This window comes from Hypomesus transpacificus, chromosome 11, assembly GCF_021917145.1.
Source record: "Hypomesus transpacificus isolate Combined female chromosome 11, fHypTra1, whole genome shotgun sequence".
Classification (NCBI taxonomy): domain Eukaryota; kingdom Metazoa; phylum Chordata; class Actinopteri; order Osmeriformes; family Osmeridae; genus Hypomesus; species Hypomesus transpacificus.
The window spans coordinates 17,575,187-17,598,920 of record NC_061070.1 but is presented as its reverse complement, the minus strand read 5'-3'; the positions used below and the strand labels follow the sequence as shown (position 1 = coordinate 17,598,920).

At 46.5% G+C, this 23,734-nt stretch overlaps 1 protein-coding gene across 1 annotated transcript in view; it reads right to left on the bottom strand.

The window, feature by feature from the left end:
- Nucleotides 1–64: 64 nt before the first annotated feature.
- fmn2a (formin 2a) overlaps nt 65–23,734 on the bottom strand; it is a 31,845-nt gene continuing 8,175 nt past the window's right edge. Inside the window, exons 4-19 of the mRNA XM_047029463.1 lie at nt 22,842–22,956; nt 22,666–22,697; nt 20,995–21,992; nt 20,070–20,214; nt 18,131–18,218; nt 15,204–15,265; nt 11,558–11,649; nt 11,281–11,410; nt 10,614–10,760; nt 10,021–10,080; nt 9,312–9,432; nt 7,253–7,345; nt 3,537–3,588; nt 2,589–2,738; nt 1,154–1,235; nt 65–1,062 (exon numbers count right to left, since the gene is read on the bottom strand). Coding sequence (XP_046885419.1) covers nt 1,036–1,062; nt 1,154–1,235; nt 2,589–2,738; nt 3,537–3,588; nt 7,253–7,345; nt 9,312–9,432; nt 10,021–10,080; nt 10,614–10,760; nt 11,281–11,410; nt 11,558–11,649; nt 15,204–15,265; nt 18,131–18,218; nt 20,070–20,214; nt 20,995–21,992; nt 22,666–22,697; nt 22,842–22,956 — 2,394 coding nt within the window. The 3' untranslated portion in view covers nt 65–1,035. The remainder of the gene's footprint in view (nt 1,063–1,153; nt 1,236–2,588; nt 2,739–3,536; nt 3,589–7,252; nt 7,346–9,311; nt 9,433–10,020; nt 10,081–10,613; nt 10,761–11,280; nt 11,411–11,557; nt 11,650–15,203; nt 15,266–18,130; nt 18,219–20,069; nt 20,215–20,994; nt 21,993–22,665; nt 22,698–22,841; nt 22,957–23,734) is intronic.

Genomic DNA, 23,734 nt, shown 5'->3' with positions numbered 1-23,734 from the left:
AAGTATATTAAATCTATTTCATAAATATGTACTGTATGTGGTTTAAATGCAATCAGTGGTTCTGAGTACAAAGTTGATTTATGGAAAATAGTAAATGATTTTTTTTTTTTACATGTTGACTGATGTAATGTCAATAAATAACACGAGATCAGGATCATTCACTTCGATGTCCAGTCAGAAATCGGTATTTATTATTGCACATGGGGACAGAGTCACCACACAGACCTGCACATCTCAGACAGAAGACACTGAAGGAAGGGGGCAGTTTTAACCGACACAATGAACACCATATGTCACAAACACATTGCATATTACTTTATATAAAACATATTGTAGATGATGATGGTATTTATTACAACAGTAAGACTATATTTTATTTAAACACAGCTGACTGATGTTGATGAATCCTGATGACGTGAAAAACAGTTGATTCCTTGAAATTAAAACGGATCATGTATTCCAAGGACCAAGCCCTCTATTCCACCCATCCTTTCAACATAAAGCTGTCATATGTGATTGATTTATGATACAGGCTAAAACCTTAGAAATAATCTCTTTACGTCGTTTTTTGGCTACTTCAGTGTGCTGTAAGGCACTTGCTGTCTGGCAGTCCAGCTTTAGCAGAAACAGTATGAATCTTCTCATGTGATTGTCTTTGTGCAGGAATGTGGTGGGCAGAGATGGACAGATGGCTTGTTTTCTTTGTAAAATATGGTTTTATATCATCGTATTATCCTTTGTCTTCTTTCAACAACTGGAATTGGTTTGGTACCATTTCAATTTTCCAAAAACAGTAAACCTTTTATTGTCAGCTCATGTGTGTGTTAAAGCCAACTGAGTGCACAGACGTATCCATTATATCTTCAATAACAATACTGGGAGGACAAAAATATTTAGTATCAAATCTAAGATTCAACTAGGAAGGACAAATAAAGGAAAGAAGGAGACAAAACCATGGCTGACCCGTTGTTTTAGATTGTGGGTAATCTCACTTGTGCAGCTGGCTCAGGGAGGGTCTTTCTCAGGTAACTCGGCTCAGATTTTCTGACCCAGTTTGGCTTTCTGTGGACCACAGAGAACAAGGTCTGGTGAGGGAGAACGTGGAGAGACGGCAGTTTGAAGAAAATAATAACGGTGAGATGTCGGGACTTACTATTCCAGAGGCATGTTTGGGTTTGATACTGTATGCAGCCTTCTCTTTGGCTTGCTTGAAGCACTCCTCTGCCATTTTGACTCTGAGAAGAGATCAACATTTGTACTTAGCCAGGTGATACACACACACACAGGCTTTTGAGATTCACCCTGGTCTACTAGATAAGGAGATACTTTGCTACAGAAAATGAGCAGAGACTCCAGATCTGAGACTGTCCAGGTAAGACTTCGGTCTGCAGTGTTTGGATAGGGCTAAGTTATGTGTCCAGCCAGGGTATTTGGCTCAGTCTCAGAATCTGATCAAGCTGGCTACTGCAGAGGTCCAAGACCAAGACCTTGTAATGACAACACTGTTCATGCCAAAATACATTTCTAAAGAAGTTGAGGAGTTCTTATAGACAGATTATCCTGAATGTTGCTTTTTGTATGGAAAAACTATTTTCTCTACTCATGCGCACACCACCCATCAATACTTTTCACTGGGTGAACACAGGAAATCACATTCTAGGATGACAAATGCCAATAATTCCAACATCCTTATAGAATTGTGGGACTGTGCGATGACTTTGGCAAAAACAAAGGTCAAAGAGAGGTTACGGTTACAAATTAGATTTCACTTTTTCCTACCCAACAAGCAAAACACATGGCATTTATGTTTATTCAACGAATACATATCATAATCTAATCTACATGGAGCGGAACAGAACAATTTGCTTTTGTTGACTTTTTAAATCATATCTTTGGAACCATCAAACCACTGGAAGCAAACGGAATCACAGATGGAATCTTTCTATTAGTACTATAGGGTTCAGCAACTCAGTTTGGGTCGCTTCAACTCAACTGCCTCTATGAAACTGAATGATGCTAATGGTATGTAGTTGTGAGGTTGAAACGGCAGCATCTGAAAATGTATCTGGGTTCCTAATTTACCAGCTGCTTTCAGTCAGTGGGGAACCAGAACACGTCTACCACTTAAGCATAGTGCGAATTATACAATGACACTTGGGGGGGGGGGGGGGGGTCAACTTCTTCTCCAGGCCATAAGGTAATAGGTAATAGGTAAAATTACCTGTTGTTTTTACCTCTTTTGGGGAGGTAAAAACAGGTTTTTACCTCTTTTGGGGAGGTTCAAGTCTTAATTAGGGGGGGTCAAACCCTCCCAAACCCCCCGTAATTCGAACCCTGCACTTAAGACCTGTTCACACCAAGGACGATAACTATACCTATAAAGATAAAGTTTTAAGAATCATTTTATATTTAAAAGAATAGCTGAGTCCAGCTGATGAACTAACACTGACAACCAATCAGAATTTAAAGCGCTTGCGCATTTAAAACGGCAGACGACGTTGCAGAGACGCCAATTGCTGAGGTTGGTGTGAACGGTCCTTTAGAACCGGGCCGGGGAACCTCTCAGGAACACCTCTCTCCTCCCTCACCGTTCCTGTAGCATCAGCTTGTTCTCCTTCTTCCATTGTTCTTTGAAGTCGGAGGAGAACTCGTGCCACACAGAGAAGAGGGTATTGGGCGACACCTCCTTCTCTCCCGCCTTGGGCTTAACGGAGAAGAACACACTCAGCTCCAGGAAGCTGATGAGGGAAAACAAAAGGTTTACCTCAAAAGACCCTAAATATTACGACATGATTTTATTTTAAGTTTTTTGCTAAGCCATTGTAAACCAACCGGCTTAAAAAAGAAACATGCAAAATGGTAATGTTAAGCTAGGAACAATACTGCTGTTTGTGATTGTAAAGTACACTAACTAACCTAGCGTGTGCATGACTGACCATTTCAGATATTAGTTGCCAAAGACATTCTTTTGTAAGTCAATAGAGTACAAGTGCTTTTCAGTTTTAATTCAAGGTCTTACGGTTGTAATTCATAAAACCCTCTAACCCTCTTGAGTTGTAAAGAACTGAGTGAGAAAGGGAACGAGAGAGAAAGTGAGAACGAGATAGACAGGTAAGGAGAGGCACACCAGAGAAAGGAAAGACTAAAAGAGCACAAGTGAAAGTGACAAATGCTCTTTTTTTTGTGTGGTGCTGTTGATCAATACGGTGGACAGGTTAGAGGACTCTTTGTTAGGAGTGTGCTCGGAGCACATTCCTAGCCAGTGTTAACAGAAGTCTGGAGCCAGCGCCGTCTCCTCTTCGTGTGCTTACATAAACACCACAGGCACTGTGGGCCTCTAGTCTATGACACACAGGAGCTGTCTGACTGAGGTCAAACCCTGCACCTACGCCTAACCTGGGCAGAACACTGACGACCATGCAGCTGTTAGTAGCTCACATGACGTCAGACTCAGATCCTCATCACGGATCATATCTCATCTGCCCGTTCCGTTCCGTACCAACTGAAGATTTATACAATAGCAGGTTTGCTCTTACATCTTCTGAGTGTCGGCTAGTTGTGTTTCTTGTGCTTCCAGTTCAGTTTTCGCTGAAAGAGAGAAGATATTGTGAGTGCGTGACAGAACCTGGTCAATAGATTCAACCATTGCTGACAGAGATGAAGGATTAGCTACAGTTCACATACTCTAGGACCTCACACTCCAACATCACTCACGCTGGCAGTCATTTGCAAGGTCATACGCTTTCACCAAGAGGTGAGTGTTTAATCAACTGTTGAAGTACTGTACAACACCTAGGACTGTTGAACAAGTGTGTCTTTGTGTGAGGTTTATCTGCACGAGAACCAGGGAAGGTGGACACAGAGACATGGAGAGAGGGAGAGAGAGAAAGCAGAAAGTTACTAAACATAAAAACTGAAAAAAGAAAACAAGGCATTTGGGCACTTGCAGGGTATCTAGCCCAGCCATTGGGATCCTGACACTCAAGTCTCCTATATAATAATATAAATATATATAATAAGCGATGGTAAAAGTACAGAGTAGAGAAAGCCTGAAACAGACTGCGGAATTCCACAGGATTTCCTGAGCTTTACATATGCAGGATTCTTCCTCCAATTTGCTCCTGGCTAATTCTCCCTATTTCCACTGGAATTTCTAGAGATATAGAGTAAGTCTTTTCAGTTTATTGCTTTCCATATTCTAGAAAAGGAAGGATACAATATCTTTGAGCCTATCCGTTGGAGGTTGAGATCAATGGCAAGTATTATGTTGTGTCAAATAAAAACCTTAAGGTACCTAAAATCAACTATACGATATTTGAGGGGTTTTGGAGTAGCTACGCAAACATAATCCTTTAACCAGTGTGGACTATGATGTGAAATGATCTGTAATGACCCAAAACCTCTTCAGAGATAGTTTTCCAAGACATCCAGAATGGCAGACGGATAGGGAATCTTTCTGGCATGGCGTGCCTCAGTCTTGGGAATATCTGATCTCCGGGTGTAATTGAAGCCAGAGCCACATCTGAAGAACTCTGACATAGCCAATGGGACCATCGCTTCTGTCTTCGGCTCTGCATTCTAAATCACTCTCTCACTGGTCCTCTCTTTGACATGTGCTTCCTGTTGCTCATCAATAACCAATCAGAAACAAGGAATCGAGGGATAAAGGCACATCAAGGGACAAAAAGGGAAATATCCAGCTAGGAATTACAAGATTATTGTTAAAACAATTTACAACACTTACAACAGTGATCACAATAAGTACTGCACTAACGGTTAACATTACTGAATACGTATTGGACTACCAGTCAATTGACTTGAGGTTGCAGACCAATGTGTAAGCTAGTCTCTGTGAAGACTGCCCCATTGGCCAATCACAGTACAGTGATGTAAGGGCCCAGTGCCAGGATTCCCTAATCTTTATTTCCATCAGAAACAGATTATCACATGGCCAGTGTTCTGCTGGTAGTCCTAGAGGCTCCATCAAAGCCTCGCATGCATGAGAATTTGTGAAACGAGTGGGGAAAATCGAGCTAGACCAAACAGTGGAGTTCCAACGAATCCGCTTCCACTGTTATTCTGTGGTTGGTTTCATGGTCAGAAAATAAACAACAGTGGTCAAAGCGGTGGAGCCAGGGACGGTTTAACCCGGGGCTTTTAAGAAATTATAGAAATAACACAAATAAGACGTCGGCTGTTGTTCTCTATGTTTTTCCGCCACGACAGAAAGGAGGCGCTCGGAGAATTCCGTCTGGTGCCGTCGAGAGTCACATGTCCATGCTCCTTCCGAACATTCCGCTCTCTCCGAGGACAACCTCGTCATTTGCATCAAAGGGAGAAACTCCGATATTTCTCTGGGAGTGAAAGGCCTTTCATCCCGAGCCTCCTCTAAAGTAAGACCCAAGGACAGGGAGCGTTGAAGCAGGGGAACATGTGCTACAGATTACCAACTACTCACATTTGAATACAAAAGGACTTGACTGAGAGCCAGAAAACTCAGTCATACAAAGACACTGGTCACAGTTAACTAGAAATAGCCTGAAGCTAAGCCAGTGCGACACCAAGAATGACATTTGAAATGTAGGAACAAGCATAACTAATCCTAGCATACAAGCATAACACCTTTGAAGTGGATCACAACATCCCAGTAGTGCTCATAGCTGTAGGGCTCCAGATGTGAATAACAAAAGCAGTTGACTGTCATCACGACAATGTATTTGATTCTTCCTTTGATACAGTTTGACACACTAGTGTACTCTGCTTCCAAGTCCGATTATCAACATTCACACCAACAGAACTTCCATGTGTACAGAGGGTAAGGCAGGGCTGTCTCATCCTTACAGACGGTAAGGCAGGGCTGCCTCATCCTTACAGACGGTAAGGCAGGGCTGCCTCATCCTGAGACCACAACTTCAAACCACATCGATCCTAGCTTAGCCTCCCACTGCAGTACTTAATTTTTTGGGACAAACCTTTTGGCATTTTTCACATTTTATTGGACAGTTTGAAAGTACAGTGTGACAGGAAAGGCAGTGAACGCCAGAGAGAGAGATACAGAGAGAGAGACATAGAGAGACAAAGAGGGAGACAGAAAGAGAGAGTCAGAGAGAGAGACATACAGAGAGGGGAGGACGTGCAGCAAACTGCCAAGGCCGGATTCCAACTCATGCCGCTGCGGTACGGCCTCCGCCTACACACACTTATCCGGTGAGCTACGGGGGTGCCCCTGGAGGTGCCCCTGGAGGTGCCCCCGCGTTGAGTACTTTAAAGGGCTGAGGGCCTAGGCAGTTTGGTCGACCATCCAAAAGAGAGGAGAGGTGATAACAAACACAGCCCAGTCAAACGAAAACAAACATGGCTGCTCCGCTGAGGGAAGGTGATAGAAAAAGTCTGCTCATCAGTGCTTGCTACACCACTAATTAATCAGCCCTGTTTTAACCGCTCTCTGGGTAAACAGCTCTCCTGAAGTGTTTATTTGATCTTAAAGATAGGATAAGATGTATGTAGAGGAGAGAAAAAAGAGAGAGGGGGAGGAGGTACAAGCAGGAGAGTAGGGTCTCAGAGGACTGAAAGAAGACAGGGCAGAATTACAGTAGAGGTCACAACTGTTACACACACAGCAGAGTTCATCAAGGAGTCAAACAACTAGAAACTTCACTACAATGAACCCCGATAAGGGTAATATCTCAAGCAGTCCAACCTGCACTCAGCCATGAATGTGTCATGTGTTCATGTTTGACCTGTCTGCTTGTTTGGGCTTGAGATGTTACTAACGGCAAATGTAGAGTCGCCTACTGTATGTGAGTGTTGTTTTGCAGGTGGATGAAACCGTAATGATGAGTTATACAGTGAAGTCTGAAGTAAGCAGAGATCACCATGGGTACCCTAGTAAGCTATGGCTTCAGTCTGTCTGCTCTCCAGACAGTGGACATTAACCAGGAGAACAACGCAAGCATTTGTCTCAGTGGGACAGCTTTAGCATCCAGAGAGATTTGTAATTAATCACCCATCTCACCCGGCTCCTGGTCCAAAATGGCTGCCATTGGCATCAGGGATTTTCCCTTTGTAAGCTACAAATTTCCAGGAGATGACAGCTGTGGCATTTGTCATGACAGACGGACAGCTTGCTGAAGGAATAAAAGACTCTCTCTGCCCAAGAGGCTAACATGTATCACCTTGACTCAGAAACACCTCCATCTTGTCTTTAAAGGAATAAAAGACTCTCTATGCCCAAGAGGCTAACATGTATCACCTTGACTCAGAAACACCTCCATCTTGTCTTTAAAGGGCTGCAGATGTTCTTCTGAAGAGATCTTGGAGACCTTCTCCGTCTCTGCTGAACATGCTGGAAAGAAGAAGAAGAGGATTATGTTCTCTGAAGAGCTAAAGGAACAAGTGATTATCCAGTGAATTAGTTATCAAGTGTTCTATAACATTTATTAGGCTTATGGAATCACACACCAAAAAAAGATGGATGGATGGAATGGGTGGAAAAAATACTTTCATTCCTAATCTAAAAAACACAGTTTGAACCAGCACTGATAAAATCATTGATGGAAGTGATGAATCAGTGTTTCGGTATTTGACCTCTGGAGCAAAACTCGGTTCAGTTCCAATGATGCATGTCTTTTCACCTCACTACCTCCTGCCAAGCAGGGATCCATGCCCCTCAGAACCTCACGTCCCTCACGATACTCCTCTGAGAACCCCCGGAGTCACGCTCCATCAGCAGGCATGATGGATCCAGAACTTGCATGCTTGAGATCTTCGCCGTACAGGACAGGGAATGCTAATTGGTCAACCAGATGGCCCTGTCTCTCTGCGGAGGTAGCCTGCTCGCCGTGGCCCTTTGGGCCGGCCAAGCTACAGTTCTCTGGGCCGCCCACTTCATGGTAGACACCCTGCCTCCACCACTTCCACCTCCACCTCCACGCCCCACCCCCACCCTCCCCCAGGCAATGGGAGGAGCTCCCATCTGGTGGACTTCCTCGCTGGTCCCTACAGATGGAGCAGGATCTGATATGTGATGATACGTTTATGTAGGTCCAACCACTTGGGGGATAAAAAACAGAAGTTCTGTCTGTGTGACCGACTCCATTTTAATGAAGTACAAATAATGAGGGGTTTAAAAAGATGGATAGGAGAACAGGAAAAACAATATTTGGGGATGTAACACAGACGGCTTGATCTGTTTAGCAGTTAGATGCATAAAAACGTGATTGAAAACAGACAATACTTGGGTGATTACTCTGGAACAACACACACACAAAGGCTAGACTTTGCTAACTTTATAGTTTTACCACCTGTATCCCATGTGTTGAAAGTACTTTGTGTGTTGAACGCACTGAGAGACTGGGGATTGAACGTGAACATTTCCCCATCTCCTCATCCACTACTGTGCTCTGGATTTGAGATTTCGACCAATGAGCTTGGCTTTAAGTGTGTAATCTCATTTCCACACTTCATCAGGGCTCTTTGTTGTTTTCTAAGTCCCTTAACTTCACTCCTGGTACCCTGGCACTATTTCTCCTTCTCACTCTCTCTCTCCTTTCCTTGTAACTCTCATCTACTACTATAATTCCCTATAAACTCCTCACAAGTTTACAGGAAAAGTGCATTGTCACTTGATTTGTGAAGTAACTGCATCTTAACCTAGAGTGTAATAGTCTTAGGTAAAGCACTTTGAATCAAGCACAGTCCCACTCTCTTTAGGTAACCGCTTTGGGCGACAGAGTAGTTTACACACAAAGTAGTTTACATTAGGAAATCTTTTCCAGTAAATTCAATAGATGCAGCACACTTGTCTCTCGCATGAATGTGGAGGTACAATCCAGCCAGGGGGTGCTCTGTGACTTTAAGGCCCACTTTAAAGGACCCTGTCTGGGGTAAACAGGTAGCTGAGGCTCCCTAACCCCTGGTTCTTGTTCTGAGCTCTGTCTTTATAAAGACAGTAAGAGCACGCCTTGTGGATCCAACAGGAGTCTGTTTCTGACAACACATCTGGATCTGGTTTGGCTGTCTGTACGACAAACAGATGATATCTATTGACCCGGTTCTTTGCTCCAAACATGACCATAGCTGTGCACACTTTGAAGAATTTTCCACTGTAGAGATAGAGGGAGGATTTTTTTACATATGATTTATACTTTCATAAAGCCTATTCTGTGGTATCATAAACACAGTATGACACCTGTCATAACCTGAGTCACTTCAGGTTTACAGCCAGGTAAGTTGTTGTATATATAGGGTTCTAAGGTTTGGAAGTGTTGGACTACAAACGTAATAAAAACATCATGTGGAGACGTTCTCACCATTGAGGTCTTTCCTCAGCTTGCGTAAGTCTCTTTGAAAGTCTTCAAACTTCATCTGAGAGGCCTGGAAAAGGTCCTGGGGCTCAGGGAGAGGGTAGACACACGTCTCCCTACCAGCGTCCTGGACACACACACACACACACACACAAGTGCACAGACACATATACACACAGTCATGTCAAAGTCAATCATCCTAAAACAGCAGAACCTTACCCAGTATCTACCCCAGGTACAATTTAAATGGCTGTTTCAACCACTTCTTATCAGTTGTCCAAACATCCTCAATAAGATAAGACCAGGCAGGGTAATGGTGGTCAGCTAGAGAGGAGTCATGCTAATCAAAGCCTTCATTCACACTGTCCATCAGCAGAACTAGGGAGCCATTAGGAACCCAGAACCTTGTCATGCAGGTTGACTTTGGCAAGCGGCTCAGCTCTGAGTTCATCTCATCTGGCTAACCTAATTATTTACACTAGCTCTGCTTTGGAGGCCTTGCCAGCTAACACATTGCAGGTCCGAGCGCAGCAGGAGAGAGGCTCAGACAGTCGTTTCTGTTGTAAATGAGGAAAAGGAAAATAAATAATTTGATAGAGGATAAGCCACGGTGTCCTCCGGCGAGGGGGAAGATGAAAAGAGAGACTGGAAAGATATCTAAGCAAATCAGGAGTAAATCAGAACTGGATTCAAATAAACAGGAAACAAAACGTACCTCATCAAAGTGCCTTAGATAGTAAGCAACGATGTAAGACAAAAGACTCTGGGAGTTATCCTGAAAGAGAAAGAGAAAGAAAAAAATTGAAATAAATAAACGGGAAATCCTTTATTCATTAATCGAATGATTTTGCGGAGCAGAGTGTTTGGATTTGGAGAAGGAAAATACGGTTGTAGTAGTGAGAAGCGAGGTAGATAACCGCACAGCGGAGCGACACGTCGCAGATACGCGGCGCAGCTACGCGGCGCTCTGCTGGGGAGCTTGTCATAACGTACAACCGGTGGAAAATATGATGTTCTTTATGGGCACCTCTGGGACTCAGACGCTCAAAACACAGACCGCTCGCTTGTGTTTCCTTATATGGCAATGCTGGCAGTTTAACAAAGTCAATTGAACACAATCAATAATCCCACAAGCTGTTTGAAGCGAAACAATAGTTTCACGAGCGGGTGATGAAGTGAGTTGTTGCCATCGTTATGACTCAGCAAATCCATACCAGCCATTTAAAAGTACAAACTAACTGTATGTTCTAATATATCATATTGATTCTATTGACATGTGCTGACCCCATTCCGTACGATAACACTCACACTGCTCTTAACGTCCTTGAGTTTGGGCAGGATGTCAAGAGAGAAGCCGTCTGCCTGACCTCTCGACCGGTTCCCTCCGTTCATGAAGTTTCCAAAAGCCAAAATCAGGCCTAGCACCTGCATGACGCACTGACTCCCCTGCAGGGTCTGGGACGGACACACACACACACACACCAAGAGAGGGGGTAGAGGGGGAGAGGGAGAGGGAGGGAGAACAAGAGGGGACGTTAAAATGAGAGAAGGAAATGAAAAGACGACCGCGGACCCGGGACCAGATATGAATGTGAGCGATTGAAGAAAGAGAAGAGAAAGAGATGAGAGTATATACACAGAAAAAAAAATGAAAAGGGGAAGATAAAAGGAGAGTGAGGTAAAGTTTGAGCTCTGGGCATCTGGCACCAATGTACCGTATATTGACCTGCAAAGACACAATGCCTCTCATTCCAATATACACAACACTTCTACAGTCCTATACGTTTATCAGGAGAGAGAGAGAAACAGAGAGAGAGAGAGAGACAGAGAGAGGGAGAGGGGGAGAGAGAGAGAGAGAGAGAGAGAGAGAGAGAGAGAGAGAGAGAGAGAGGGGGGGGGGAGAGAGAGATAGAGAGGGATACACGTACAGAAACAAATCGAAGAAAAGGCAAAGGATAAGGTGGAAGACTCTCGCCTTGCAGACTCTCTGAAGTATCTCCACTTTGCGCTGGACTGAAACGATACATTCAGAGAAGGTGGACTGGAAGAGAATACAGAAGACCCGGCCAGAGAAGTTAGGGATCTGGGAGAGCTGGAAAAGGAACCTGGAACATGACAGAGTAGAAGAAGAAGAAGAACACTCACAATCTCATACCCTTAGTTCAAAACAGCAAGGAACAAGAACCAAACTGACAGGGAAAGGTAAAATGGAGGAGATGGGTTGAGGATTTGAGAGGAGATGTTGTTCTCACTGTTCGGGTTTGTCAAGTGGTTTGGCATCTTCTTTGTCTTTGGATGACTTGATGTGCTTTGTGATCTTCTCCATCTCGTCCTCCTGGGCTCTCTGGGATGAGCGTGGGGAACAAAGATGACTTTCTAGTCAGTAACACATGCCATTTATTTGCAGTTGTTTTCACATTTGTTATGTTTTGGATTTCATGAGAAACTGCCACCTGAGAAGGGGTGAGGGGAGGGGGGGGGCGGGGTTGTTGGTCAATTGTAACCACGCTAAGTTGGCTGTGATTTTTCAACACAGAAAACTGTTTACTCTAAACTATACTTTTTGTAAACACTATACCCCTTAAACACAACACTATACCCCTTAAACACAACACTATAGTATTGTTTAGCCTTTACAGACAACATTCCTGTCTGGTATTCTCCTGTCAGATGCTTAACCACAGTTTCATACAAGGTGGTTAGCAGGAAACCAGGCTAGAGATGCCCCCCCGTCACACAATAGGAGCTGACGTGTGTGACGCAGGGTGGCAAAAAGCGTGGAGCCGTCTGAGTCAGACACCATGTTAGCTCTGTCCCTTCCTCTCTGTTTCTCCATCAGTCAGTCCAGAGGTGCTGTCTGTCTTCCTGTTTCTCCTACCCCTCCCTCCCTCCCTCTCTCCCTCTCTCCCTCCCTCCCTCCTTCCCAGTTCGCCCATACATCAAACGTGGGCCTGAAACACACAGAGCCTATTAGTATTCTGCACATCCCAGGTCTTGAGTGCATCAGGGCAAGCTCTGTTTCTCCTTTAGCCTGTTTTTAAAGTGTAAATGCATTTAATGCAAAACAGACCCGTGTGTAACATTTGGGGGAGCACCACTCAGAGGTATAATTGGGTACAAGTATATATTAGCATGAGAGTTGTGAATCAGTCCAGATCTCGCTGACTGCTGGCACGTCAAATACTGCCTCATGCGGTGCGTTTGGACAACCCAGGAGAGTGTTTGTCCAGCACCAGCCTTCGGGCAAGATGTGAAGTTTTCACTGACGCCTATCACGGGATCAGTAATTCAGCGCTGAGAGGTAGAAAAGGAGTCCCCGAACTTAACACAGTCGGAAGCCGGCTTGCCGATGGATATCATGCGATAATTGTCGGAGGATGGTGCCATCTGTATGTGAGTGATATCATGCAGCACAGAGCTGTCGCAGGGAGCCGCTGCATGGCTGTGGGTTTGAGGTTTGGGAGAGCAGAGGTGGTTGGAGCTGGTTCTAATCTTCGATCCCACAGACACAGCGACTCTGCCTCCCTCTGGGACATGACTGGAGGACTGACCTGCGACGACTGACCTGAGTCAGAGAGTCTGACAGAACAGCCAGGGTGTGGTCCTTAGGAACCTCTCTCTCTCTCTCTCCTTGTATTCACTCTTTTCTCTCGCTCTTCCTTTTCTCTCTCTGTCTCTCTCTCTTTCTCCCTCCCTTCCTCCCTCCTCCTCTCTATCACATTTCTGAGACAGGGTGGCTGCACTGCCAGCTGTGGTTAGGGGTCTGGAGACCCACAGACAGGATGGAGACTCACACACAAGAGAGAAATCCTTTGGCTCCTCAACTCAATAACACAGCCTGAGGGTCTGGGAAGAGAGAGGGAAGAAGAGAGAGGTAGAAAAAAAGAAAGAATACAGAAAGAGATAAAGAGAGAATAAAGAGAGAGAGATTAAGAGATAAAGAAAAAGGGAAAGACGACTGGCGTTGAAGAGAGAGACCGGGGGGGGGGGGGGGGGGGGGTGAGCGGAGGGGTTAGGCTCTCTGATCCCTCGTTATGACACATTTCCCTCCTGAAACGGCAACACGTCTCCAGTCAGCGTGCTGTTGCTCCCATGACCCATGGCAGTGGCGTGACCCCTGCAGCAGGGGCCTCGACCTCGTGTGTAGCCGTGCCAAGACCCCTCTCAGGACTCTCACAGCATCTTTAACAACTGGATCACATTGGAAAATTGGAAAAACATGCCCCTTTTCATGTTGCGCTCGCTGTTGATGTCATGATGTATGCAGCTCCTTTGGACGTGTGAATATCAATAAGGTCTTGTTGAAGATGGATAACCCCATTTCCTTTCCTTTTTTCCCCTATTATGAAGTGTTGGTTATTCAGAACACCATTGTTTATCATTTCAGAAGAGAATATTACTCTTTTTTTATTGTTTTGTGGCAATTTTTCTTTGCTTCATTAATTTCGAGAGTGACAGAGAGAGAGCGAGAGACAGAGAGAGTGAAAGAGTGAGAGAGAGACAGAGAGAGTGAGACAGAGGGAGGGAGTGATACACGGAGTGAGAGAGAGAGACAGAGAGAGAGAGAGACACACAGAGAGAGAGAGAGAGAGAGAGAGAGAGAGAGAGAGAGAGAGAGAGAGAGAGAGAGAGAGAGAGAGAGAAAGAGGGAGAGAGAGAAAAAGAGAGAAAAAGAGAGAAAAAGAGAGAGAGAGAGAAAAAGAGAGAGAAAAGAGAGAGAGAGAGAGAGAGAGAGAGAGAGAGAGAGAGAGAGAGAGAGAGAGAGAGAGAGAGAGAGAGAGAGAGAGAGAGAGAGACATGCCGGGAATGGCCTCTCCCTATGTGAGACACGCTCAACCCGGTGAGCCACCAGGGTTCCCCCCCTGAGAACATGACACTCAAATCTGATTTTACAGTCACTCGAATCTCCTGGAGTTCCTAAAAGAACTGCCTGTTCTCTTCTTTTCTCCTTCAATCTTAAAAAAAAAACAAAAAAGGTTTCACAACAGTGGGGCCGATCCTATTCAATAAGAACGCATTTTCACTAAAGGAAAACTGGAAATCCCAGTCTTGCAGACATAGACAGGCAAGAGTCTGTCGCCAAGCACCACACATACCAAAAGGGTTTGTGGTTGAGCATGTTTGTTTTGGTATCTAATGCACATTTCTTTGTGTTCCCCTTTTCAAGTGAGCCAAACCGGACCTGAGCTCCAAAGACTGAGGCATTTTCACAGAGCGCACGATGGAGCTAACGTCCACAAGCAAATCATCAGACAACATAGACTGGAAACAGTTTTATGACTTTTAATTAATGACTGGAAATTTGGCGACTGTTTATGGAAAGGGCTCCTTACTTCTTGTGTTCCAAGGAAGGTGAATTTGATTGATGGGAGGTGAAGTTTGTGTTTAGTAGTCACCACACAGCCAGATAAAACAAATGATTAACTGCTGAGTGAAGCTGTTAGCTAGTCGCTGATAAAGCAGCGACTCACTTGTTACTTAGATTTGACTATGATGCCCAGTTTGATTCTGTTGTTCAGTATATCTACAGTGTGTCGGGTTGGCACTAAATCGTTAATCATTCAATGTCTTGAGCAAAGAGCTCCATAATGGTGGTTTCACAGCAAACCGCAAACAGGAAATGGGGTGGGGATGGGGGTGGGCTGGTGGGTGAAAAACCACACACCAATCTGTCTCTTAAAGTTGATGGCTGACACAACTATTGCTCAAAACGTTTGCGTAATAATTTCTGCATGATATCAGTGAAGTGTTTGCGGTTTATGAATATAACATAACTTGGGATCGTGGGAGCTCTTTGTGCCAGTAAATAATGGGTCATGTTTGTCATCAGGGCTTCCATGTCCAGGGGGGGGGGGGGGGGAGGGGTAAGTCTAGTCAGTCGCCAGACGTCACACTTACGTTTTCGTACAGAGCCTGCAAGGTCTCCAGATCCACCACGGTGTTGTCCATGTTCAGGATAGCTGGAGAGATGAAACAGAAAGACAGGATCTAAATACCCATATACATCCCTGCCAAGTCCATATTAGACACACTACTGTACATGGCGACAGCGTTCTGTTCTGATGTGGTCGTAGTCTTAACAAGCGATGACAAGAATAACAACAACACTGAAGTCGAGCTTATCCGTGAACGAGGCCAGACGCAGGAGTATGATGAACAGTTACGACTATCGGAACATCCATGCTTTACAACTCCACTAACTTAATGCAGACGATGGCAGCTATGAATATATCTTTCCGAAAGTTACAGTACAGCTCACAACACAACACACAGGCAACGCATACACACTTGACACTTTCAGTTAGAGTATAGCTCACACCACAACACACACACACTCAGCAGCCAGTGCTGCAGGAGCATCAAACTACCAAACGGCAGCATAAACACGGGCCGTCTGAGTTCCCTCAAGGTAGAAAGTGCCGTGTTTGAATTCCTGCTGTCGCCTTTCCGTCTCAGCGGCTGGTGGGCTTGGCGCCCGTGAGCATTAATCCTTTGAAAGTAAATGTTTAAAGACAAACAGAGCCCGGGGGTCGCCTCTTGTTTTATCTGAGGTGTTGGGTTCAGCACCAGCAGCCTAGACGTGCTTAGTATTCACATTTCACGGTGTGAAACTGGTCTAGTGTGTGCACCCACATTGGACTGCTTTGTTAAGACTGCTCCACTGTAGCCAAGCTGTGACATAGCTAGGCTGCCCGGGTAGAGGACTGAAATGGCCAACAGTCGACAAGGTGGGTTGGAAGAGGTGAAAGACTAGATAGACTGAGATGGTTCATAGTGAGACAGTGTTAGACAAATGAGGCATTGTGCAGAATCACTGTACTGTATTCAATGGAACACAAACACGATTTTCTATGTTAATATTCAAAAACTACTGGAGTGTTGCAAGCTATGCTCACAAAGCAATTTTCTTTTGGTTTTGGAGAGCAACAGACGGATAAATAGACAGACAGACACACAGACAGGACCGGTCTGGGAAAATGCAAGGAAGAACAGAACTGGCTCTTTAACTGGTGGTTTGGCCAGACCGACCACACTAGAAACACAGACAAGGTATTTACTCTGTAATCTACCATTCATGCATGCTTTCCTAGCCAAGCTGACTGACTGGCCATGTGAAAGACTGGTTGAGGTTAATAGGACTGATGCTGCAGCTGTATTTGGAGACTGTCACATTGAAGAAGAAAATGACATATTGCAGATTTGTAGAGATTGCAATTCGCTTTTTTTCAGAGTCAATGTGAGCCTCTCTCGACCTCTCAGTCTGTTAATGCACAGCTTCTGATCGTCACGACGACCATCCCAAAGGTGATCCGAGTAGCAACACCCTCCCCATACACACAACAACTTGATACACAAAACTCTCTCTCTTCCTTCCCCCTCTCACTCCTTTTCTATCTCTTTTTCCCCTCTTCCCCCCTTTCCCCACACACTTCTCCTCCTCTCTTCTTGTCTCCTCTCCATCTTGCATCGCTTCTCCTCTCCTCCCCTTTCTCTCTCTCTCCTCCTCTATATGTCGCTTGAATGGTTCTGTTTATGATGTCCGTTGGACCTGGGTTTAGCTGAGAAGGGGAGCGGTCCGTATCATTGCATTTAGGCGGCCAAACCCGGCCCCGCCCTCCAGCATCTACCGTACCCCAGGCAGGTAGGCGCCAGGCCTGGCTTCTGATTGGCTGCGACACTACAACCTCACAAAAAGTCACGCCGCACTGACACGTCTTACAAAACATACAGAGTGGCAGCCAGACAGACGAGGAAATGGCAGGAACAACAACTAATAAACAACATGGCTCCTTGTGAAACAATGTAAGAGTCATAAAACACGATCCGGGGCTTAAACGAAGAGCATTGTTCTGCCTCTCTCTCTCTCCTCAGATGTGGTCGACTGTGGGGGGATTCAGTCCAGCAGGAATCCTCATGGATCAGCACCATACACATGTTGTAACAGGGCCTGCGATGGTCACGAGGAGCCCTGTTTAAACTGTTCCCCTGTCTCAGGCCTCTGATGAACCTTTCATTCCAAATGACGCCGATTGTGGCGCACGCTGAAAGGACGTCTTCACATGGGTGGCGAACGAGTGCCCTGATGAGCGCGTCTCTCCTCCTCCTTCCCGCCTGAGAGAGGGGACCCGGGGGACGGATAGACAGACGAGCCCACCCCAACGAGGATCTCACCGGCGTGTTTAGACAAGGGGTGTAGAGTGAACGAGGGAGCAATCAGAAGACTATAACAAGAAAGATAATCCATCCTCATTAATGTCTGGAGGGTTCCGCCGCTGCCAGGGCGTTTAGACAAAAGGGTGACAACAGAGAGAGCGATAGAAGTAAAAAAACACAAAGATAAGAATTATAACTGAAGGATGGGAAGGAGGAGAGGTGGAAGAGAGGATGAAGAGGGGATGTTTGGAAGAGTTCGTTTGTGGCACTTTGTCTTGTGGGTTTAAGTCAGACATTGCATTCCAAACAAACATGAATTGGTTGATAAATGTATAACCCACTGATTTTCTGACCAACTTTTGCAAACCAAGACTCAGGGATGAATATTTACTTCTGGAACTTTCTTCTGAACAAACAGCTCTGTCAAAAAGAGGAGTTCCAGAGAACCTATTACAGGAGTCACGCCCCTGCCTTGTGTGAGACGGAGGAAATCTCTGCCTGACACTGTCTCAGGTTTAATTGGGCCTTGACCCGGGAGTGGATGGTCGGCACTGAGACCTAAACGGTTCACTTTTCAGCTCGCTAAATGGAGTACGAGAGAGAGTAGACATGTGTCCCGCTGGAAAGGACTTGGCACCGCAGAAGGAAAACAGAAGTGTGGCAGCACTCACCGTTCTGGATGTCCTTCATGTCCAGATGAATACTAGACATCAGGATCCCCACTGCCTGGGAACGCTTGTTGTTCAACATTTTCACAACCTGGGAGAGACAGAGAGAGGAGGAAAAAGGGAGAGAGAGAGAGAGAGAGATGGAGAAAGAGAGCAGGAGAGAGAGGCACAAAACTGAACATCTCCAATGTTTACATTTACATTAACATTTAGTCATTTAGCAGACGCTCTTATCCAGAGCGACTTTCAGTAAGTACAGGGACATTCCCCCCCGAGGCAAGTACGGGTGAAGTGTCTTGCCCAAGGACACAATGTTATTAGGCACGGCGGGGAACCGATCAGGCAACCTTCTGATTACTAGCACGACTCCCTCACCACTCAGCCATCCATTTCTTTCCATGGAAGAGAGCTCCAGTCAATTCGTCCACAGACATCATGCAAATTGTAATCCTTTCTGGTTGGATTAAAATGATTGACAACTTTTTCACGTCCATCTTTTAAATGGGTCCATTTAAAACTCACAGATCTTTGAGACGTCCCGACTTATTTACAAAACACTACATTACATTCACTAACTTCAACCCCTGGCATTGAGAAGACTAGCAAGTAGGCAAACATACTACAGTAGGGCCCTGTAAGTATACTGGGAGCAACATGACAACCCACTCTTTCTCCTAAACTATATACAGTATGTCTATTAATATGGTTTCAATCCACTGGTTGTCACTGGAGACACTTGTCAAATAATGCTAGCATTATATTATTAATATAATATTTCCAATATTAACACTGATTTTTAACAGTATAAGAAATGCAAACAACTGTTCTCCTTTCCACTAACTGTACCATTCCTACTGTACATGATCATATCTGATTTACAGTAAATAAAGATTTTACGCAACTTACTTGACTTTGGGTTTGAATAAGTTAAGATAGATTCATTCAATCTCAGTCACAATGGAGGACTCATGCATGCCATCTGTGACATCTGAATCTTCGGCTCCGAAAAGTTCTTTAAAGCGACGTCAGTCACGCTTTAATCTTTTATTTACGCTTCCTCCCAATTACATGAGTCAATCATTCTCAAAGTACTTTGTTTTCAACATTGGCCAACGCAGATTTCCATGCATCCCACAAAGACAAAACTGGAGTTCAGCAGTATCTGCATCACATATGAGAGACTTACCCTCGGGACTGGGTCGTTCTGTTCTCTACCAGAACACAAAAAACATGATAACAAAACAATATCTGTCAACATGATCTGTTGAAGGAGATTGTGTGCCAGGCTAAACCCCAACACTCTGTTGAAGGAGATTGTGTGCCAGGCTAAATCCCAACATTCTTTTGTCGGTTTGTCTGACATTGGGAGGGATAAGTCAACATCCCGCTTCAACAAACAACCATTCCCATCCTCGACACTTCAGACCCTGTCACGAGCCTGTGCTCTGACAGACACTAGACAGGAAGTCCCTCTCTTAGCACTGCTCTTTCCTCAGTCACCGACTGATTTTGCCCCCCCCCCAACCCTCCATAATCTGACATCAGAGGAGGAACCGCAACAAGAACAAGGTCACTTGAAGCGCCTTCCACAGACCCCCGTCTGAGAGACGGAAGGGGGGGGGGGGGGGTTCAGTAAGCACACGTGAGTCCCTGGCCCCCTGTCCTTGCCCCCTGCCCTGGCTCCACTCCCCCCACAGCAGGCCTGCCCTGGAGGGGCTTGTGGACGGGCATATAAGCCAGGTAGGAACCAGACCTCATGGCACATCATCAGTCTGGCCTCAGCGCTTTGTCTCGTCACCCACGAGCACGGAGCCACAGGGATGGAGGTCTCAATGGGAGAGAGGACCAGGGCTAACAGACAGGCACCACACAAGCACGTGCAACAAGCACAAACACTCTGCACAACTTGGGACACACTCACCAAACACACACACACACACACCTGTTTGGCCTTGGACTTGGAGATGGTGTCAGAAATGGGCTTCTTCTTCTCCTTGACGGTGCTCTTGGAGAAAAGCTCCACAAACTCATTAAAGTCCACCGAAGGCTCTTCAATCTTCTCCCACACCAGAGTGCCACTCGACTCCCTCGGAAAGAGAGGGAAGATATCTGGTCATTACCACCACCGTACACTGACCCACACACTACATAGTACAGGACACACAGGGCATACAGAATACTGTGTGACTGGAAGATCCCATCATTGCACTTGTAGTCATTGTAGTCAAAGCAGAATGAAACTAGTAATACTTTAGATTCTTAAAAGCCTGAGGAAAGTGGTTCCCCCCCTGTATATTACAGTCTGGCCATTTAAAAAAGCAATACAGTGATGCTGGTGAGGTATGCTACTGTGATTATTACGTATAACAAGTTTCATCTATACATCAGTTTACACGGAGAACACAGGGGGAACAGATTTCCCTGGGGGGGAACTGATTTCCCTGAAGGCTTGAGGAAAGTGGTTCCCTCGGTGTTCTGTCCCATTCTGAATGGGCTGGCCAGAATGGGCTTGTCAAGAAAACTGAACATGTTATATTAACGTGATGTCTGTGACTGTACACCAGTGTTAGATGAATTCACAAAGAAGCCCACTAGGACTCCAGTGACGTTCACCAGTAGAGCACCTGGTTCAAATCAGACTAATGGCTCACTCCCTAACTTTCTCTCGTTTTACACCCAGTTGGCATCCCAATGGCTTTCCTATGGTGAGCACAACTGATCTTTATCAATCAGGACAACCCTCTCTCGTAAGTCTAGTAAGGAGAGCTCCAGGTGAATCTCCCCCATTCCTGCTCCATACAGTACCGCATGACTCCCTAGCCCACTGGGACATACACATGCAGGGAACTCTTTCAACGTCAACATACTTTTTAGCATCCAACTGAATCCTGGTCCAGTACAGGGGCTTCATGGGCTTAGGGGGCTCGATGGAGGCCTTCATGGGACCCGAGTCCTGGACCAGGGAGAGGACAGGACCTCCAGCTGGAGGTGGGGGAGGGGGGCCAAAGCCTGGGGGTGGAGGGGGAGGTGGAGGGCCCATACCTGGAGGAGGAGGGGGGGGTGGAGGTCCCATTCCTGGAGGAGGAGGGGGGGGTGGAGGTCCAAAGCCAGGTGGGGGTGGGGGTGGAGGTGGGGGGCAAGGGCCCTGTCCAGGGAGGGGTGGGGGAGGGGGTGGAGGTGGGGGGCAAGGGCCCTGTCCAGGGAGGGGTGGGGGAGGGGGTGGAGGTGGGGGGCAAGGGCCCTGTCCAGGGAGGGGTGGGGGAGGGGGTGGAGGTGGGGGGCAAGGGCCCTGTCCAGGGAGGGGTGGGGGAGGGGGTGGAGGTGGGGGGCAAGGGCCCTGTCCAGGGAGGGGTGGGGGAGGGGGTGGAGGTGGGGGGCAAGGGCCCTGTCCAGGGAGGGGTGGGGGAGGGGGTGGCGCAGCTCCGCCCGGCAGGGGTGGAGGTGGTGGGGGAGGGCAAGGCTCTCCCCCGGGTAACGGAGGTGTAGGGGGGGGAGGCGGGGGCGGGGGGGGAGGTCGGGTCCCGCTCTGCTTCAGTTGGCAGGTGCAGACGAACCCTGGTCCAGGTCCCAGGGCTGGGACAGAGGCAGACGAGGCCATGGAGGTCCCCTCTCCGAAAGGCACTTTGACCCTAAAGCCTTCCTCCACGGGGGAAGTCTGTACGGACACCTCCAGACCCTTCCTCCCCGCTCCACCTCTCCCCAGGCCCACAGCGTCCTGCTTTTCCTGGGCAAGCTTCTGTACGGCGTCCTGCTGGTGCTCCAGGGCTGCGATCTGGACCCTCAGGTCCTCTATGGTCTGCTCCAGCTGGGGCACCATGGTGTCTCCTTCCTGCCAGGGCTGTGCCCGCTTCACGCCCGCCTGAGCCTGTGCAGGCACAAACACAGACCTCAACACTCATCTGACCACAGCGGTCACTAAACCAAGTCACAGATGAAGTGTGCTTGAATCGTTTTTCAACTATGCAGACAGTGTGTTGGATTCTGACCAAACACAAAAAGGCCAAAAAAATGCACTGTGTGGTGGTCCCTCACATTCTGGGAGAGGCGACAACATCCTTTTTCTGTGTATGAGATGCCTCATTACTGGATCTGACAGGAGAGGATTGGAGCCCTACAGTGGTGTGACATGCCCCACCATGGCTGTGGGACTGTGACCGGCCACATCTGACCAGGGCTGGTCAGGCAGGCTCGAGGGACAGCTGGGTGATGGACGACCACATGTCTAGACCCCAGGTCCCTGACACCACACACTGGCTCTGGGATTGGGGGGGGGGGGGGGGGGGGGGGGGGACTTTGGGTACATCTGACCCACCAGACAGTCATTCTAACTGGGCTTCATGTAGGTCACAAGGGGAGGGGCAAGAATTGACATGCAGAATTTGTAGATTTGTGGTTGCTGTGATGGTCAGGAGGTAGATTGAGTAGGTCCCTATAGGGTTAGACTTGGAGTCGATGTTAAAGAGAAATGAAATCCAAGTCTGACTCCTAGTGGAGAGAAGATGTATTGCAATCAAGCAAAGTCAACAACAAACATGTACCTCAGATTGTATTCCATCTCGTCTTGGGGGACCTGTAAATCAGAAACACATATATGACCACTGTGAATACATATATTCATAAAGTCGTTTACATTTGTTGGAAATATGTGGCTGTAGTGAACAGAAAGAGGTTTCTTCACACAGACTCCCAGGTCCACCCCCAGGGCTGTCCTCACCGGTGGGCTGGGTCGGAGGCCATGAATCCTGGACAGGACTCGGCCTGTGGCCCCCGTGAGCTCCGCAGAGGTGAGGCAGAGGGCGGAACGATGCCCAGGTGTACAGCTGCTCCACCTGGGCAGAGGAGGAGGTTGAGAGGGCGGTCAGATGGAATGTCTCCTGCTGGACAGCTATGCAGCGATGCTGTCCTCCCCAACATGACTGTTGAGGACAGTTCCTCACTGGGGGGACCTCAGGCTACAAAACACATCTCTTATCGTATCTACAGACCTGGCTGGACCTGAATAGCTGACAGTAAGACAGGCAATCCATTTATATTTAATCAGATTTGACTTCTCCTCAAGGAATAAATCAATAGATAATCTCTTGCTAAACAAGACTCAGTACATTCCGTCCACTAAAATAGATAGAACAGAAGTCTGTCTATTCTGGTAACGAGTTCAGCTAATGATGACAGTTCACTCTCTTCCAGTCATGTAAGGCAATTTGTGTGTCCTATAAACACAACAGTCCCTATTGTAAGGTTTAACTTGAGGTAAATAGTCTAAGGCAAAAGGTTAACACAACTGCTTTTAGAGAAACACAACGAAAAATCCTCTTTGGGGAATGTCTCCCATTGTGATGCTGTAACGCTTGAATGCTTGTTTCACATCAACCAAACAAATGATTTCCCGGGGAAACTGTAGCTGTTAATAGCTCCCCTGTGGCAAGCAGACTTAAAAATGCAGCATCCTCTGCCCTCAAATGCTGCAACAACGATACGCTTCAACAGTAGTGCAGCGTACAAAAATAAGTTCCAATTGAAAACGGCTTTGATGTGACAAGGAGGGTTACGTCAATATGAACCCATTTCTGTAAGGACCACAAAGCATCTCGAAACAGAACGCTGTGC